The sequence below is a fragment of the Lissotriton vulgaris genome, chromosome 4_1 (assembly GCF_964263255.1).
Source record: "Lissotriton vulgaris chromosome 4_1, aLisVul1.2, whole genome shotgun sequence".
Taxonomy (NCBI): Eukaryota; Metazoa; Chordata; class Amphibia; order Caudata; family Salamandridae; genus Lissotriton; species Lissotriton vulgaris.
In genome coordinates this window covers 366228532-366247113 of record NC_141691.1, presented here as the reverse complement: position 1 = coordinate 366247113, position 18582 = coordinate 366228532, and the positions used below count along the sequence as shown (strand labels likewise).

At 47.8% G+C, this 18582-nt stretch overlaps 1 protein-coding gene across 1 annotated transcript in view; it reads left to right on the top strand.

Annotated features, from left to right (window-relative positions):
* Positions 1–18582, top strand: part of TAF9B (TATA-box binding protein associated factor 9b) — a 92058-nt gene that overhangs the window by 51951 nt on the left and 21525 nt on the right. The window contains exons 3-5 of the mRNA XM_086918743.1: positions 7878–8014; positions 8093–8227; positions 15854–15935. Coding sequence (XP_086774869.1) covers positions 7878–8014; positions 8093–8227; positions 15854–15935 — 354 coding nt within the window. The remainder of the gene's footprint in view (positions 1–7877; positions 8015–8092; positions 8228–15853; positions 15936–18582) is intronic.

Sequence of the window (18582 nt, the reverse complement as noted above, 5' to 3'; positions counted from 1 at the left end):
AACTTTAAGCCACCTATTGTGCGTCTGTGAATCAGTAAAAGTAGAAAGAAGGAACTTGTTGAAAACAGTCTTAATTGATTTAAACGTTCGCACTTGTAGACATGCGGTAACAAGTTTGATGGCGGCCTCATCAAATATTTTAATATGTCGGGGGGTAAAATTCATGATATTCGTAGAAAATTTTCTCACAAAAGCTGGAAAAGACTAAAGGCTCGGGGACAGAAAAGGACTTTTTTTTTACAGAAATTGTAAATATTTTAACAGAGTGAAAATACGCTTCGCTTTAAACATGTTCATGTAATAAATTGTGTTTTATATGCTTTATGATTATGATAAGCACAAATAAAGTTATCTTTGACTGACTGATCTTAATTACACTTGACAAATTGCAGCGAGTTCTTACTGTCAGTTCCCAAGTACCCAAATAAATTCTTAATTGCAAACTTGAGAGAAACATCTGAGCTGCTCTGAGGTTATTACACTCTCACAACTCAGTTGGAAATTATTTGTGTTTACCAGAATCGATCTCTAGCATTCTTTGGTCTGATCCCATCCCCACTCTGCTCCTCTCTAGAATTTCCCTCTGCTAAGAATTCTAGTAAAGATTTTCAGTGCCAGGCGTGCTTCCATTCCCCTGAAATAGACTTTGTCTGGTTGCCATGGGGCAGTTGTGCTATTTGTCAAAATTAGTCTCTAATAGCCTTTTGATTCTTTTTCTTTTTTGTGGAAGTTAACATTGTTTATCTAATTGGATGTTGTGAATTGTGTTGCACTGAAAATTACTCCCCTTTTGAAGTTTGCGTGGACCATTCTAGGTGGCTTTCTGGTAAGTTATCTTAAATGACATGTAATGTAAATGTAATGTAATGTAATGTAAAAAGTACTTATTCAGCGCACGGACACCACAACAGGGAGGAGAGGGATGCAGAATTACACAAAGGCCTGCCGGAAGAGATGAGTTTTAAGTGAACATTCAAAAAGAGCGTAACTGGGAGACGATCTAAGTTCGCTCGGAAGTGAATTCCATAGTTAAGGAGCCACAACCGCAAATCGGAGGCCACCATGCTTTTTGCGAATGCTGGAATGGTGAGAAGGTTCTGATAGGAGGAGCGCAAATCACGGGAAGGAATGTACCGGCAAATTCTAGAAGTAACAAAAGCCGGACCTTGAGCATGTAGCGCCTTAAATATGGTGCAACCGAGTTTAAAGATACACCGCTTGGCAACCGGCAGCCAGTGAAGTTTCCTTAATAGCGGAGAAATGTGTAGATGTTTTGGCTGACAGAAAATTAACCTCGCTGCCTGATTTTGCACGAGTTGCAAACGGCGCAACTGGTAGGCAGGAATGCCAGTGTAAAGAGCGTTGGCGTAGTCAATGCGAGATGTAATCAAGGCTATGATGACTAGCGTAAGAGCCTCCATAGACAGAAACCTACAGATTTTACGGATCCTGCGAAGATGGAAAAAGTAGGCCGAGGTGACAATGCTAATCTGAGGTTTCATTGAGAGGACTTTGCAAATGATAACGCCAAGGCTCTTTACAGAGTCAGCTGGAAGGGGAGGGAGCCCAGAGAGGATGGCCACAAACTGGCATTTCAGGGGTTGGCGAGTCCTCTGGTTAATACAAGTTCTGTTTTATCGAGATTTAACTTCAGCTGGCTCTGATACATCCACTCGCTAATGGAGAGCATGGTGGATTGAAAATTAGCACGGGGTGTAGAGGTGGATTCAAGATTAAAGACCAGCTAGAGATCATCCGCGTAATTAAAGATGGTAACTGAGCTATTACAGAGAGAGGCAATCAGGGGCTGCGTATAAAGTTTGAATAAGAGAGGCGAAAAGGCAGAACCCTGGGGGACCCCGCAAGTCAGATTGGATCGAGGTGCTACAAAGGTCGACAGATGGACCGCCTGAGTACGCCGATGTAGAAATGATCGGATCCAATCAAGGGCCCGACCCTGTACACCGGCGTTGTTGACACGGTCGATCAGCAGATCGTGATTGACAGTGTCAAAGGCCGCGGATAGATCCAATAGCACCAGTGCCTGGGAGATGTTATTATCAGCACCCTTTCTAAGCTCATCCATCACCGCCAGAATGAGTGATTGGAGGAGTGGGCCGGCCTAAAACCCGCCTGCTGAGGGTCAAGGAACTTAGAGTTCTCAATAAAAGAACTAAGACAGTTGGTGATGTAGGTCTCCAGGATCTTACCTAGGTAGGGGAGCAGGGAGATGGGGCAAAAATTGACCAGTACCAGAGGATCAGCATTAGGCTTTTTCAAGATGGGGACCACAGCTGCGTGTTTAAAGGAGTCTGGAACAAGGCTAAGCTAAGGATTCATTAAGGAGTGTAAGTGGAGGGTCAGGGCAGGCAAGAAAGGCTGCTTAAGAATCTGCGGAGGGCAGCAGTCATTTGGCGAGCCCGAGCTCACTTTGTTTAGTAGAGCCACAAAATCACTTTTAGTGATAGGGGGAAAGGCAGCCAGTGAAGGTGAGTTCTGAGAGGGAGGGGTCGGGCAGAGGGAAAGGAAGGGCTGGGGATGTTATTTTTTATGGTGATAATTTTATCAATAAAATATGAATTAAGGGAGTCACACAATGATTGTGAGGGGACATCTTGAAGAGTCATCCTATCAGATTGTGTGAGCTCGTTCACAATGGAAAAAATATCTTTTACCTTGGATGCAGAGTTTAGAATTTTTGGGGAGAAGTATAACTTTTTTGCCTGAAGGATGGAGTTTTTATATAGCTTTACAGCGCAACATATGCGGATTTTACTTCGGGTGAATAGGTACGGCGCCAGCGGCGCTCAGCTTGGCGGAGTGACAGTTTATCTTTTTTTAGTTGGTCAGTAAACCAACATTGGGCGTTGTGAGGACGTTTGGACTAAATCTTTATCAGAGGGGCCACCTTATCGCTGGCAGCCTTGATCCAAGAATCGAGGCGAGAAGCCTGGGTGGTTATAGAGGCCTGGTCACAGGGGATAGAGGCAGCTAGTATCGAGTGAAAATCTTCTAGGTTAGCTCGTTTTCAGTTACGGGCTGTGATGTTGGTTGCGGGGGTCAGAGGCTCAAAGGGAATGTAGGTCAATGCGAAAGAGATACAAAAAAATGATCGGACCAGGAACAAGGGTAAATGGAAGGAGGGGTGATATCGATATTAGAAGACCAGACTTGGTCAAGAGTATGACCTTTTATATGTGTAGGAACATGGATACGATCCCGTCCTGCATTGTTTTTGTGCCATTTGTTGTGCCTCTCCTGCTCCCCCATGGCCCCTCCCCCGTAGCCCTCCGGCATCCCCAGACCTCGCAACCCCGCTCCCAGCTGCTCCTCCCTCCCACTGAAACACATAAGGAAAGGAAAGTGCATTAAGGAGCTGTGACCGTCCTGACCTGGTCAGAACCGGTCGCTCCACCTCGCTCCTGAGCCGCCTGGTGTTCGTGGCTGCCTGGTGTCCACATTGTTCCCTCCTGGGCTGCCTGGTATCGTTGTGCTCATTGCTGCGCCTGCTATTGCAAATAAGTTGTTTTGATTTGCCTATTTCGTCATATAATATTGTGCTCATTTCTGCGCCTGCCATTGCAAATAAGATGTTTTGATTTGCCCATTTCATTATATAATATTGCTCCGCTTTGCCTGGTATCGCCGCTTTGGGTGTCTGTGCCAGATTGTGCCCCCCGATCCCGTCCTGCATTGTTTTCGTGCCATTTGTTGTGCCTCTCCTGCTCCCCCGCGGCCCCTCCCCCGTAGCCCTCCGGCATCCCCAGACCTCGCAACCCCACTCCCGCCTCCCAGCTGCTCCTCCCTCGCTCCGCCCCCTCCACGATCCATTTATGACAGATGCACTTAAGCGCAGCGTTCACACGCAGCGGTCGCGCCCCATGAGCGCCGAAGGTGCGCCAAAGGTAAGCCCGTCTACGCCTGGACCGCGTTCAGCGCCAGACCCCCTGGCCCCCGCCAAACCAACTCCACCTGCCTAACTTACGACGCCGCAACCCTCTTTGCACTCATCACCGACCGACTTCCCAACTGCCACCAAGCCGCCCCAGGACGCACCCATGTACCCTTCACCTGTCAATCATGCAAGTTCTGCTGCATCAAGACCTACACTACGCCCACTGACGCCAAACAGAGCTCCGACAATAACCACCTGAAATGCATCCTGCTCAACACCCGCTCGGTCCACAGACACGCCATTGAACTATGGAACCTACTGGGCACCACAACGCCGGTGTCGCCTTTCTTACAGAAACCTGGATGAATACCGCATCAGCGCCCGGCATTGCCATAGCCATCCCGGACGGCTACAAGATCATCCGAAAGGACCGCATCAACCGAACAGGAGGAGGCATCGCCATAGTCCACAAGAACACCATCCGCCTCACAATCAGCTCCGACGACACCTTCACCGCCGCCGAACACCTCCACTTCCAGATACACACCGACCCCAAGACCACACTAAGAGGCACCCTCATCTACAGACCACCAGGACCCCGCACACAATTCAGCGAAGAGATCACTGACTTTATCAGCCCACACGCCCTCCCCTCCGAGGACTACATTCTCCTAGGGGACCTCAACTTTCACCTGGAAAAGAGTAACGGCAGCTATACCACCACCGTGCTGGACAACCTCGCCAATCTCGGACTGATACAACTGGTAAACACCCCCACCCACCACGCCGGACACACGCTCGACCCAATCTTCTCCTCCAGCAAACACATCTCCTTCATTCACGCCACAGAACTCCACTGGACGGACCACAGCCTTATCCACTTCAACTTCAGAAAGACCACAACCCACCACCACCCACAACAAGTCCAACGCAGAAACTGGAACAAAATTACCACCGACCAGCTCACCACATTGCTAAACCAAAACCTTCCCGCCAAACCATCGGACCCAAACCAAGCAGCCATCAATCTCGCACAATGGATCGCCCACTGCGCCGACGAATTAGCACCCTTGAAAAACCATCACAACAAACCAGGTAGCAAGCTCCTGGTTCAATGACGACCTCAAGAACTCCAAAAAGAACTGCCGCACCCTCGAGAAAGCCTGGCGAAAAAACCCAACCACAGACAACATGACCGCCCTCAAGGACGCCACCCGCAAACACCACCAGCTGATCCGATCCACCAAGAAATTAGCATTCAAGGATCGACTCGACAACAACGCCCACAACAGCAAGGAACTCTTCAGCATCGTCAAAGAGCTAACCAAGCCCAGCGCCGGCTCTAACGACATCACTCCCTCTCAAGACCTCTGCAACTCTCTAGCCTCATTCTTCCACAGCAAAATCGCTGACATACATAACAGCTTTGGCGACCAGTCCACCCCCCTCACCACCACCGAACCGAAGCCCCCCACCACCACCCTTGGCGCCTGGAACCCAATCAGCACCGAAGACGCCATCCGCTTGATGAACTCCATTCACTCCGGATCACCAACCGACCCATGCCCCCACCACATCTTCAACAAGGCCGACTCCATCATCGCACCCCATCTCCGGGATATCATCAACTGCTCCCTCAACACCGCTATCTTCCCAGAAAGCTGGAAACATGCCGAACTCAGTGCTCTACTGAAGAAACCCACAGCAGACCCGACTGAACTTAAGAACTACCGCCCCATCTCGCTCCTCCCTTTCCCTGCCAAGGTCATAGAGAAGACCGTCAACAATCAGCTTGCAGCCTTCCTCGGATCTAACGGCTCCCTCGACCCCTCACAGTCCGGCTTCCGAGCCAAACACAGCACCGAGACCGCCCTCATCGCAGCCACAGACGACATCCGAACACTTCTCGACAACGGGGAAACAGCTGCCCTCATCCTCCTGGACCTCTCCGCAGCATTTGACACAGTCTGTCATAGTACCCTTGTACAATGCTTCAGAAACGTCGGGATACAAGGAAAAGCACTGGACTGGATCATCTCGTTTTTCGCTGGAAGAACCCAGAGAGTCTGCCCTCCCCCTTTCAGGTCAGAGGCCACCGAAGTCATCTGCTGCGTACCACAAGGATCATCGCTCAGCCCCACCCTCTTTAACGTCTACATGAGCCCCCTCGCATCCATCGCACACCAGCACAACCTCAACATCATCTCCTACGCCGACGACACCCAGCTGATCCTCTCCCTCACCAAAGACCCAAACGCCTCTAAAACTAACCTACACGAAGGGATGAAAGACGTTGCCGAGTGGATGAAGAACAGCCGCTTAAAACTGAATTCTGACAAGACGGAAGTCCTCATCCTAGGATCATCCCCCTCCGCATGGGACGACTTATGGTGGCCACCGGCCTTGGGCAGCGCATCCAAACCAACGGACCATGCTCGCAACCTGGGATTCATTCTAGACTCCTCCCTCTCGATGACCAGACAAGTCAACGCCGTCTCATCATCATGCTTTAACATCTTACGTATGCTCAGAAAATCTTCCGCTGGATCCCCACCGAAACAAGAAAGACGGTCACCCAAACACTTGTCACAAGCCGACTGGACTACGGAAACACCCTCTACGCCGGAACCACAGCCAAATTACAGAATAAACTCCCAACGCATTCAGAACGCCTCCGCCCGACTCATCCATCCTAGACATACCCCGCCACAAACACATATCCGGTCACCTGAGAGACCTTCACTGGCTCCCAGTCAACAAGAGAATAACGTTCCGTCTCCTCACCCACGCACACAAAGCCCTCCACGACCTGGGACCCAAATACCTCAACACGCGCCTGACCATTTACACCTCCACCCGCCAACTACGATCGTCCAATCAAGCCCTCACCGCGATTCCACGCATCCGAAGAGCCACCATTGGAGGAAGATCCTTCTCCTACTTAGCGGCCAAAACCTGAAACTCTCTCCCCACCCACCTCCGCCTTACACAGAACCACCTCTCCTTCAGAAAACAACTCAAAACTTGGCTATTTGATAAGTAACGAACAAGCCCCACCCCCCCTCCTGCCCCCTTCAAGCGCCTTGAGACCCTCTGGGTGAGTAGTGCGCTATACAAATTTTTGACTTGACTTGCTGGGAGCAGTTCAGACTCAGCAAAAGATCGGAGAATTCTATCGAGGGATTACTCTCGCGGGTGTCCGATGTCCAATAGTTGAAATCACCCAGAATGACAACCCTAGCATGATTAATTACCAGCTGAGAAATTTGGTCCCCGAGTAACTGAGGAAAAAGGGGCATAGGTTCAGGTGGACGATTAAACAGTGCACAGACAAGGGAGAATCTAGCAGAGGAGAGTTTCAGGATGAGGCTATCGACCCTGGGGAGAGAAACCTCTTCCAGGATCGTGAACTTAAGTCGATGGGTTTGGCCTGAGCAAGCTATTTTACTGTGTCAGGGATTTTCACAGACTATGGGCCTCTTAATATTTGAATAGCTGTGTTAAGATACAGAACCTCTCCAACTCCCAGATATAAAGCTGGTATCTGTTTTATACCCCTTTTCTGCCATACAAAGTAATGTGATTTTTTACTGATTTACACCTTTTAGTTTAAACAAAAAAGTGAATAAAAAGCTTAAGCCGTTATGCAATAACTGACATTTCTTAAATAGAAACTGCAAAAACGGACGTTTGTTATTTTGAGCGGTTTACTTTTCCAACCTCTTTCTTTATGTTTATGCCTTTGCGAAATAGCATTCAATTCTAGCAGTGTGGCAATCCTACCTCGAATTACATTAATAATACCAGTCTAGGCAACATGATTTAGTCAAATCATTGAGTTTATTTACCAGGGCCAATGTGAGTATTTCAGTGTGCGCTAATGTTCTAGTACTGGAAAATGCATATATTTAGGGTGATCAAGATTGCAAATCTCAAATACGTTGTTCTGTTACTGTTAACTGATTTTTCTCTCCTTCCAAAGGATATGTCACTACTATATTGGAGGATGCTAAGATTTACTCAAGCCATGCTAAAAAATCAAACGTTGATGCTGATGATGTGAGATTGGCAATCCAGTGCAGAACAGACCAGTCTTTCACCTCTCCCCCTCCAAGAGATGTAAGCTATGTCGACGTATTTATCATTACTCTGGCCACTACTCTGAAACGTATTAAAATTAAGCTTCTCTTTTTTCAGTTTTTATTAGACATAGCAAGACAAAAAAACCAAATGCCTTTGCCGTTGATCAAGCCGTATGCTGGACCTAGATTGCCACCTGACAGATACTGTTTGACTGCACCTAACTACAGACTGAAATCTTTGCAAAAAAAGGTATGGTTTTATAAAAACATCTTAATTGCTTTGCCTTTATTTTCTCAGGTGAACTTTGTAAAATCTTTCCTCACATATGTATTCTCCTTCGCTCACCATGAGGCTTCAATTCTGTATAGTTGTGAAGCTATAGCACTTTTGCACAGTTTTTTTATTTTGTGTGGTTGAAAGTAAAGGCAGCTGATCGGCCCTCTTGGCAACAGTCAACATGAAAGAAGTCATTTCATGCATGATTCAATTGATGCAATAGCCATTAGAGTTATGAAACTGATTGTTAAGGAAATCATGTAATAATTATGCCAACATATTTTAGTTGCAAAAAACACAGTTGATGGACAGAATGCAGAACAATGTCTTACATTCACCCCAGTACAAAGATCTGGGCCTAAATCCATCGTTTTTTTGCACTCCAAACCACCCTAGGTCAGGCAATGGCTATATGCAAATCAGCCTTGACCCTGTGACTCATGGGAACAGTCCAGCCCGAACTACCAAGCCATGTCTTTCCTAGACCGGAATCAAGCATCCAAGGACCGGTTTCTGGCTATCAGCCTTCTATCACTCAACTTTACTTGAGGACTCACTCACTCCATCCCTCCCTTTCTGAGCACCGATGTGTAACAATGTTGATTAATCTCATATGTTTTGATTAATTCTATTTCTGTGATGCAATATGAAATCACAAGAAATCAACAGTTTGTGCAGTGACGTTTTGAATTTTTTAATGCATTTGAATTTAGTTCTACGTACATGAATCTGTAATCAGCTAACCACTGTGACCTTTTTTCTTGTACCGATGTTCACCCGGGTCCAATGGTCCTACGGGTTACCCCATTTATAATACCCGAAGAAAAGAACATATACTCTCAAATGTGGTTAACATATGCCCCTCAAAGTTGGCTTCCCCTTTGAAGCTCGTTTTTAGGTCGAGTTTACTCGAACCTATTACTGCTGAACCAAAGTCTCTCAAACCAACCAGCCGGATTTCTGACAATGCGTGTTACTTGTTCATCCGTGACTTCTCGAGCGCGCGCTTGGCCCGTTCCCTCACACTCGCTGGCATCCCGCCCCTCCCCGACCCCCCACCCCCACCAGGCTCACACTTCTCTAGCGACCGAAAGCTTCACTTCAAAGGGATCCGCTCTCGCGTCCCCTGCTTCACACTTCACTCCTCTTTGTATATACTTGTCTGCTAATCGACAACATTTGCACTCTGAGGCTGGAATAGCAACTGCTGCGCCATTAATATCTACGTTCACCTGCATTTTGTTCGTGTTTTTTAACTGAACATTATCTAAATCCCTATTGCAGCCCCAGAGATTTGCACCGCTAGAACTAAGTATTTAACAGCCCCCTCTTCCATATCTCCCATTCTGTAAAATAGGGGTACATAATCCACTCTGGTGACTGCTGTGCAGTTCATAGTTGCCAAGTGGCCCCATGTCGAATGTGGCCACATTGTATGGGTGTCTGATTTCTTTAGCCAACAGCTTCGATGACACACACTTGTCTGTTGAACCCGTGTGGACACCTCAGGATGCCCCGGGCGCTTGTGAATCACTGCGCCGTCTGACCCCAGAGCTCCGCTGCCCTCTCTTGCTAACCGGGCACCAGTCATACCTGTGTGATGTCAGAGGCTTGCCGCAGTACTTCTGTCTGGCGGAGCTCAGTGACTTCTGCTTGTACCATTACATTGTTTGCTCTTCGTAAGTGCTTGCCAACATTGCCCCTATGTATCTGAATTTGCTCTCTCTACCACTCCCTTTCATTGCAATTCTCGACCCCCCTCTCCCCTCCCTCCTGTATCACTGATTCATCCACTCTTTTTCATCTTTCTCTGCCTTAAATCCTGCGTCCCTCTAGTTTCTCGTTCTCTTCGCCCCACATTTTCGCCCTCTTGTCATTCTATTCTGTGCCATACTGACAATGCACGTGCAGTTGGTTCCACCTTTGCCATTCCGACAATGCACATGCAGTCACTTTCACTCTGTGCCATACTGACAATGCACTTGCAGTTGGTTCCACCCCGTGGCATTCCGACAACGTGCGCGCAGTCTGACAGTGCACCACATCCAACCAATAGATTTGGAAAAGAGCAAGCCAGTCTTATTTTTACACTTTCGACTTGCTCACTTATTGTTTTTTACTTCCTTAATTGTAGTTGCTGGACGCCCGTTATCCTTGACGATGGCTTTGTTTTTCCAACCATTAACTCTGTGACCATTCAACGCCACAGAACCACTCAACGCCACAGAACCACTCAACGCCACAGAACCACTCAACGCCACAGAACCACTCAACGCCACAGAACCACTCAACGCCACAGCACCACTCAACGCCACAGCACCACTCAGCACCACTCAACGCCACAGCACCACTGAATGTCACAGCATCACTCAGCACCACTCAACGCCACAGCACCACTGAATGTCACAGCATCACTCAGCACCACTGAATCCAACAGCACCACTGAATCCAACAGCACCACTGAATCCAACAGCACCACTGAATCCAACAGCACCACTCAATGCCACAGCATCCCTCAACGCCACAGCATCCCTCAACGCCACAGCATCCCTCTACGCCACAGCATCCCTCTACGCCACAGCATCCCTCTACGCCACAGCATCCCTCTACGCCACAGCATCCCTCTACGCCACAGCATCCCTCCACGCCACAGCATCCCTCCACGCCACAGCATCCCTCCACGCCACAGCATCCCTCCACGCCACAGCATCCCTCCACGCCACAGCATCCCTCCACGCCACAGCATCCCTCCACGCCACAGCATCCCTCCACGCCACAGCATCCCTCCACGCCACAGCATCCCTCCACGCCACAGCATCCCTCCACGCCACAGCATCCCTCCACGCCACAGCATCCCTCCACGCCACAGCATCCCTCCACGCCACAGCATCCCTCCACGCCACAGCATCCCTCCACGCCACAGCACCCCTCCACGCCACAGCACCCCTCCACGCCACAGCACCCCTCTACGCCACAGCACCCCTCTACGCCACAGCATCCCTCTACGCCACAGCATCCCTCTACGCCACAGCATCCCTCTACGCCACAGCATCCCTCTACGCCACAGCATCCCTCTACGCCACAGCATCCCTCAGCACCACAGCATCCCTCGGCACCACAGCATCACTCGGCACCACAGCATCACTCGGCACCACAGCATCACTCGGCACCACAGCATCACTCGGCACCACAGCATCACTCGGCACCACAGCATCACTCGGCACCACAGCATCACTCGGCACCACAGCATCACTCGGCACCACAGCATCACTCTGTGCAACCATTCAAATACAACTGGTTCTAATATGTTCTCTCAATGTTTCAAGCTTTATTACAAATGTCACAAAAAGATGTTAATATTTCACTTCTGTTGTTGGATTTTCATCACAATAAAATGCACTGAACATAATATTCCGAAAAGTTATTTACAAAAGTTTAAGCTATTGCCATTATAAATGACAATAAGTTTTAATTAAGTATTAATTATTTAAAAAATAAAAGCCTTTGTAATTTGTAATATTAACCACATCGCTGCTGTGCATTTTCCCCTCCTGTGCTGGAAAATGCTTTAGTACATCATTCATGACGAGCTCAGCTCGTCATCAGCACAGCTCCACTGTGCCTCATGACGAGCTGAGCTCGTCATGAGCATGGAAAGGGTTAATACATCTTAGTCATGTAAATACAACACCTATTGCATTACAAATGCTATAGGTGTCACGTTTGCGAAAGTTAAAACTATTGGCATTGTAAATGACAAAGCTATTAATTTCGCTATTTTCAAAACAAACACATAAATAAAATATTTGTCATTTACAATACCAATAGCTCAAACATTCCAAATGGGAGACCTATTGCATTGCAAATGCTTGTTTAAGCTAACCCCTTGTGTGGCTTTCTTCCAGGAGGAGGTAACACTTCCTTTAACAGGTGCCTTTTAATATTGCCTGTCCTGGGAGTTATTTATGTGTCTCCCCTGGTGGGCGGGGGGCTTCCTCGTGGCCAGCTTTAGTAAATGGCCACTTAAAAAGTTGCATGTGGCAACAAGTTACATTTATTTCGGCTTAGTCAGTTCAGTTCAGTTCACTTGGCTTTATTCGATTTTGAATTAAAATCATAAAAGCATACATATAAAACAATATAAGCATACAAGCATAAGAAAATAATATAGGGCTTCCTCGTGGCCAGCTTTAGTAAATGGCCACTTGAAAAGTTGCATGTGGCAACAAGTTACGTTTATTTCGGCTTAGTCAGTTCAGTTCAGTTCAGTTCACTTGGCTTTATTCGATTTTGAATTAAAATCATAAAAGCATACATATAAAACAATATAAGCATACAAGCATAAGAAAATAATATAAACAATGATATATACAAGGTAAAAAAAAAAAGACATATACCCAGCCTATAGGAACCTTTTTCTTTTTCGGAGGGAAGGTACATAAAAACAGCATTACCGACTGGGTTGAGATATAAACTTGTCCCTTTATAAAGGCTTCTCAAATGTTACAATATTAGTAAAAGAAGTCAGGTCTATAGGGGGTAGGAGAGTTTATGGTACCCCTACCTAGGAAATATTTGTGTAGGGCTGTTGATCTTGATGGGGGGATAGGTGGGGTACTCGGGTAAAAATCATACAGATCCCAAACGGAGATGGAGCCGTCATTTTCATGGGGCCGGGAGGATCATAGGTAGGGGACTGTGTGCCTGTCCCTAAATTTAACTAGAACTAGGTCCCCGGGAATTTCTTTAGATGACCCTAACCAGCCCACCCTTCTAACGCTCAGGATGCCACCGTCTTTGTTGGGTGGGAGGGGTCTATTTTTTGATAACCAAAAGAGGACCTTATACAGTAGGTCCTGATGTCTTTCAGGTTTCCCGTGGATGGGTGCAGGTACTCCTGCAAGAACAAGCACAAAGGGGGCGGCTTCTGGAGGCAAATCTATACAAGCTACTCTGTTTGGTTAGCAGAGTAGTTGGTTAATGCAGGTTTACGGGCAATTTTGGTGGCAGTTGGGGGTTGTCTCTTGGGAGGTTGGCCATTGGTTAGGACATTTTTTGTTGTATTGGTCACAGATTTGTGGGCGATTTTGGTAACGGTTAGAGGTAGGCAGATGGGAGAATGACTTACAGTTGGGACAATTTTTGTAGTGTAAGGCACTTTGGGACCAGTAGGGAGTGGAACAATTAGGTGTTACAATCTTTGCGGGAGGGGAAGAGTTGGCTTTAATGATAGTCTCTAAGCTTGTCAACCTATCCCCTAAGATGTTGATTTGATCAAGCAGGGGTGCTATTACAGATCTTAACATCAGTTCAAGCTGGGGCAATAGTTGCAGATGGGGGATGCTACTTCATCATCCAGAGTTTCAGTGTGCACCTTGGATAAGATAGGATTTATGGCAGGCGATCAGGGGTTAGTACAAAGTTTTTGTATTTTAGCTTCTGTTTCATAAACATTATCATTAACCCCGTCGTGCTTCCTTTTCGCACTTTGGCCCTGTGACAATCCAATAGCTTGGCTGCTATCCTCCTTGAGTGATAGGGGTGGATCGCAAGGTCTATCGGCGTGAGTGTCAATAGTAGAGCCTTTTACGGGGGAAGGAGCTGTAACTGGAAGAAAATTAGTCCCGCACAAAGCATTTAGTTCCTCCCAGTAAGACAATGTTTCCGGGCTGTCAGGGGCTTGTCGGAGGGTTTGAGTTGGATCTGGGGGTTGACGGCAATCATCAGTATCTGTTTCACTGATAGCGGTAAGGGTCCTATGGCTCCGAGTGTGCGTGTCCATTTCCTGGGCTGGGCGTCGTTTTTGAAAGAAATTTTGATAGGCCCCCTTGGATGGCATGATTTATGTAGTATGGCTATGATGGTGAAACAGAATGTCCATAAGTCGTGAATGAATAAGATTAGGCACTATACCTTCTCTGGAGTTGATGCCAAGGGGAGTGGCCCGTCCCCGTCCTCCTCGTGCCGCTGAGGGCCACAGAGGGCCCGCCCTTTGACCGGGCTTAGCCCCGGGCGCCGACCCACGTGCGATCCCGCGACGCGGGAGCTCGCGCTGACCTTAAGCGCACCTCCGGGGGCAGGACAGGATGCACGCCTTCCTAGGCGCAAGCGGTGCTGGGGGATGTAGTCCCCGATCTGCCGCCTCGCCGCGATGGTTGGGAAGCGGCAGGCAGCAGGGAGGCAAAGAGCCTGGCGTCTATTTCAGCAAAGCAGCGCTGGGGCTGCGGAGTTCCAGGAGCCCAAGTAGAGACCTCCCAGGTCAGTGGCAGTGTCAGGTCAGGTCCCCCGCTCCCCCGGGGCTCGCGCTGACCTTAAGCGCACCTCCGGGGGCGGGACAGGATGCACGCCTTCCTAGGCGCAAGCGGTGCTGGGGGATGTAGTCCCCGATCTGCCGCCTCGCCGCGATGGTTGGGAAGCGGCAGGCAGCAGGGAGACAAAGAGCCTGGCGTCTATTTCAGCAAAGCAGCGCTGGGGCTGCGGAGTTCCAGGAGCCCAAGTAGAGACCTCCCAGGTCAGTGGCAGTGTCAGGTCCGGTCCCCCGCCCCCCCGGGGCTCGCGCTGACCTTAAGCGCACCTCCGGGGGCGGGGCAGGGTGCACGCCTTCCTAGGCGCAAGCGGTGCTGGGGGATGTAGTCCCCGATCTGCCGCCTCGCCGCGATGGTTGGGAAGCGGCAGGCAGCAGGGAGGCAAAGAGCCTGGCGTCTATTTCAGCAAAGCAGCGCTGGGGCTGCGGAGTTCCAGGAGCCCAAGTAGAGACCTCCCAGGTCAGTGGCAGTGTCAGGTCAGGTCCCCCCGGCTTAGTCATCAAATCAGGCTTTATCTAATGAGTTGTTTGATACCTTGAAGAAAGAATTTTGGACGTCCCATTCAGAAGTTAAACAGCTGAGATGTCGGCATGTAACTCTGTACTTGCCAATTGGGCTACCCGTCTCTCTTGCAGCAAAAACGTACCTTCCTGTGTTTTTGCTGCTATAATATGTTAATTGCCTGTTCTACTGTTTGAATCTGTTGCACTCTGCCTTGAAATCAATGGGGGTGACTTAAACACATTCAAAAGGGGGTTTGGGCTTTGCCAGTGCTTAATATAGTAAAGCCGATTTAGCAGTTTTAAACTTCCCCTCCAGTCTCAAACTCAGTGCCATGTTTTACCCTGTACCCTTCAGGATGGTACAACTAGTACTGAAGTCCCTTAGGGGTCACTGTAGCTTACAGGCCCTCAGTACTACTGGTACCATATACAAGGGACTTAGACGTAAGTTAATCTATGCCATTTGGGTGTAGCCCAATCCAACCTACACAGATAAGGGTCCAAGCACTGGCACCGAGGTCTGGTTAGTGGGCCTCAGTGCACTCCGAGTCGAAAAACCAGCAGCATTTGCCTAAAACATTTTGGGTCGCCAAGCAAAAAGAAGCATTTCCTTCTGCAAGGATATACGAAATCAGATATCAGTGGTTTCACTACAAAAATAGCATGTGTGATTTTTTTTTTCACGATATGTAGGTGAGTTCTTTTCCCCAAACATCTGTAAATGTAATGTTTCAATATATTGTAGACTTTATTTCTGATACTTAATTTGTTCATTGATGTATTTCATACAGATGTCCTCATCAACAGGAAGAATAACAGTGCCCCGATTAAGTGTTGGTGCTGTTACAAGCAGACCGAGCACACCCACTCTTGGTAAGAGGTTTACTTCGTTAACATTTAGTTTTGGGGGTATTTGCATGGTAACATTTAGAAAAAGTTCCACTTGTGTAAGTTCCTTTGCTGTCTTTAGAAAAAAAATTTTGGTTGCTTTCGTCACAATTGTCAAATAATCTTTCAACAAACTGCTTTTGCCATAAAGGAAAATCCTTTGTTTTATCCTTAAATATGCAATGCTATAGTAGGCTGCTTAGAAGTACCTTCTAACCCTACCAGGCATATAACATTTAGCTTTGCAAAAAACACAGTTGATGGACAGAATGCAGAACAATGTCTTACATTCACCCCAGTACAATGATCTGGGCCTAAATCCATCGTTTTTTTGCACTCCACACCACCCTAGGTCAGACAATGGCTATATGCAAATCAGCCTTGCCCCTGTGCCTCATGGGAACAGTCCAGCCCGAACTACCAAGCCATGTCTTTCCTAGACCGGAATCAGTAACATTTAGCAGCCAACATAAGCTAAATATTTATCACATTACTGTTTCAGCACAATTTTGCCTAATTATTCATGACTTTCTGCACATCCTCTTTAGATGCTAAATTACACATTTGCTTATTTACAGTGTATAAGACTGTGTGTCTCTAAGCATCCTTTTCCAACCTCCGTCTCTATCTTGCATCAACTCCTTTCAACACCAAAGATATTTCCCGCTTTGCAAACCCCCTTCCTTTTTTACAGCCCTCAGAAGCAGACAGCTGACCCCACTCTATGGAATTCTGAGATATCAAAGACACTGTACCCAGATCTGTCACAGATTAACGATTGTTGAATTTAATACTAGGATTGTATTGTCATTTAAAATGTATTTGTTCTTCATGATTGTTCTTTTATAAGGCATGCACCAGTTTACTTCAGGGTATAACGCACACCAGACAAAATGTATTTACATAAATCCACCAACAATTTTTTTTTTTTTTAATTATGGTTATTAATCGTCCAGAATCACAATACAGTCATAGCAATATTTACTTATCACGGATAATTGTATCAACAATTACAATACAGTCGTGTCAAAGAGAGGATGTGTTCACAACTGAAATCTTGCGTTAATAAACCTAGTACTGTGTTCGGACATGAACAGTTGTATCTCGGGGAGATAAATCATAGCATTGTAACTCTTAACCAAACCCCCCCCCCCCTCTATCCCCCCCACAACCCCTAACCCGGGTCACATAAAGGAAACTACCCCCCTCACCATGTATCAAGAGTCTTGACTACATCTCGAAATTGTGGTGTTTCCACTATGTTCTCGGACTGTGATTGCCCTCTGACTGCACCCCCGTTTCTGATCCAGCGTGGTCAGCCCGGGTACCCTCCGTTGCTTGTGAGGTGAGGACCTCTCTTAGAGGGATTTCCGAGATCATGGTGTACCAGGACCTCGCATCCTCTTCCAATTGTTCATTCCTCTGAACTCACCTCATTCGAAATAAGTTTGCTGTTGTCCATTCCCTTAAGTCTTTGGCCCAATTTTCCACAGTGGGGGGGCTTCGAACTCATCCACCTGATTGCAATACTCCTTTTGGCCAGCCCCAGATGGAGAAATTTCCGTGTAAGCTTTTTCCCTTTAGGTCTAGGGAGAAGTCTCAGAAGTACCTCATAAATGGAGTGGGGTAGCGTCCACCCCGTTAACTGCTGCAAGCGCTCTAGTACTGACCCCCAGAATTGCCGCAGTTCCCATGTCATATGTAAGAAATGGACATCTGTATAACCACATTTGGGACAGTGGGCAGGGCGGTCCGGGTATATTTTGTGTAGTACACATGGAGTCAGATAGGTTTGGTGAACAATATTGAATTGGGTAAGTTTAAATCTGGCATTAGAGCTAATCTGCTTAACCCCCTCATGTACCCTTTTCCATTCCAAGTCCGTTAAAGGTTCCTCCAGTAACGCGCCCCATTTGGCTTGAACAGGGAGGGGGTCTGTGGCAAGGTCCCCCCTTAGTGCCCTGTAAATGTGGGCGTTAGATTTGGGGGTCTCTAGTTGGTACAAGTAAGTACTTGTGGCAAATAGGGACCCTTGCTGTGAGAAAGTGTCCTCTTTTTTGCATTGGTATGCCCCCACATTTTTCTGAACTGCTGATGTGGTTTGACTGAGTGCGCCCTGGGCTCCTGCCAACCAGGTACCCAGGACCTGTGTTCCTTCCCTAACATTTTGTTGAACCTGAAACACAATTGGCATCTCTGGCCACCTGTCAGCCCCTAGTAAATGGTACCCTAGGTACCCAGGGCATGGTGACCAGAGCAGACCCCTAAGGGCTGCAGCACTTTTTGTGCCACCCTTAGAGGTCCTGTACCCTGACACCCACACACTGACTTTGAAGGCTGAGTGTCTAAGTACAGCACAAAACAAAGAGTCAACATGGCACACATCCCTGTGTGCCATGCCCACAAGACCCACTGCCCTGGCATACATCAGTCACCCCTCTCGCTGGGTGCCCTATGCCAGTGGTGTGGGCACAAGTGCATACGCTCTGTGCCCCTACAGTTCCCAGGGCCATTCCTGGGCACTGTAAGTGCAGTGATGCCATTAAGAGTATATGGTGCTGGGAGGTCGTCATTACGAACTCCACAGCACCGTAATGGCTACACTGAAGACTGACAAGTTTGGTATTAACCT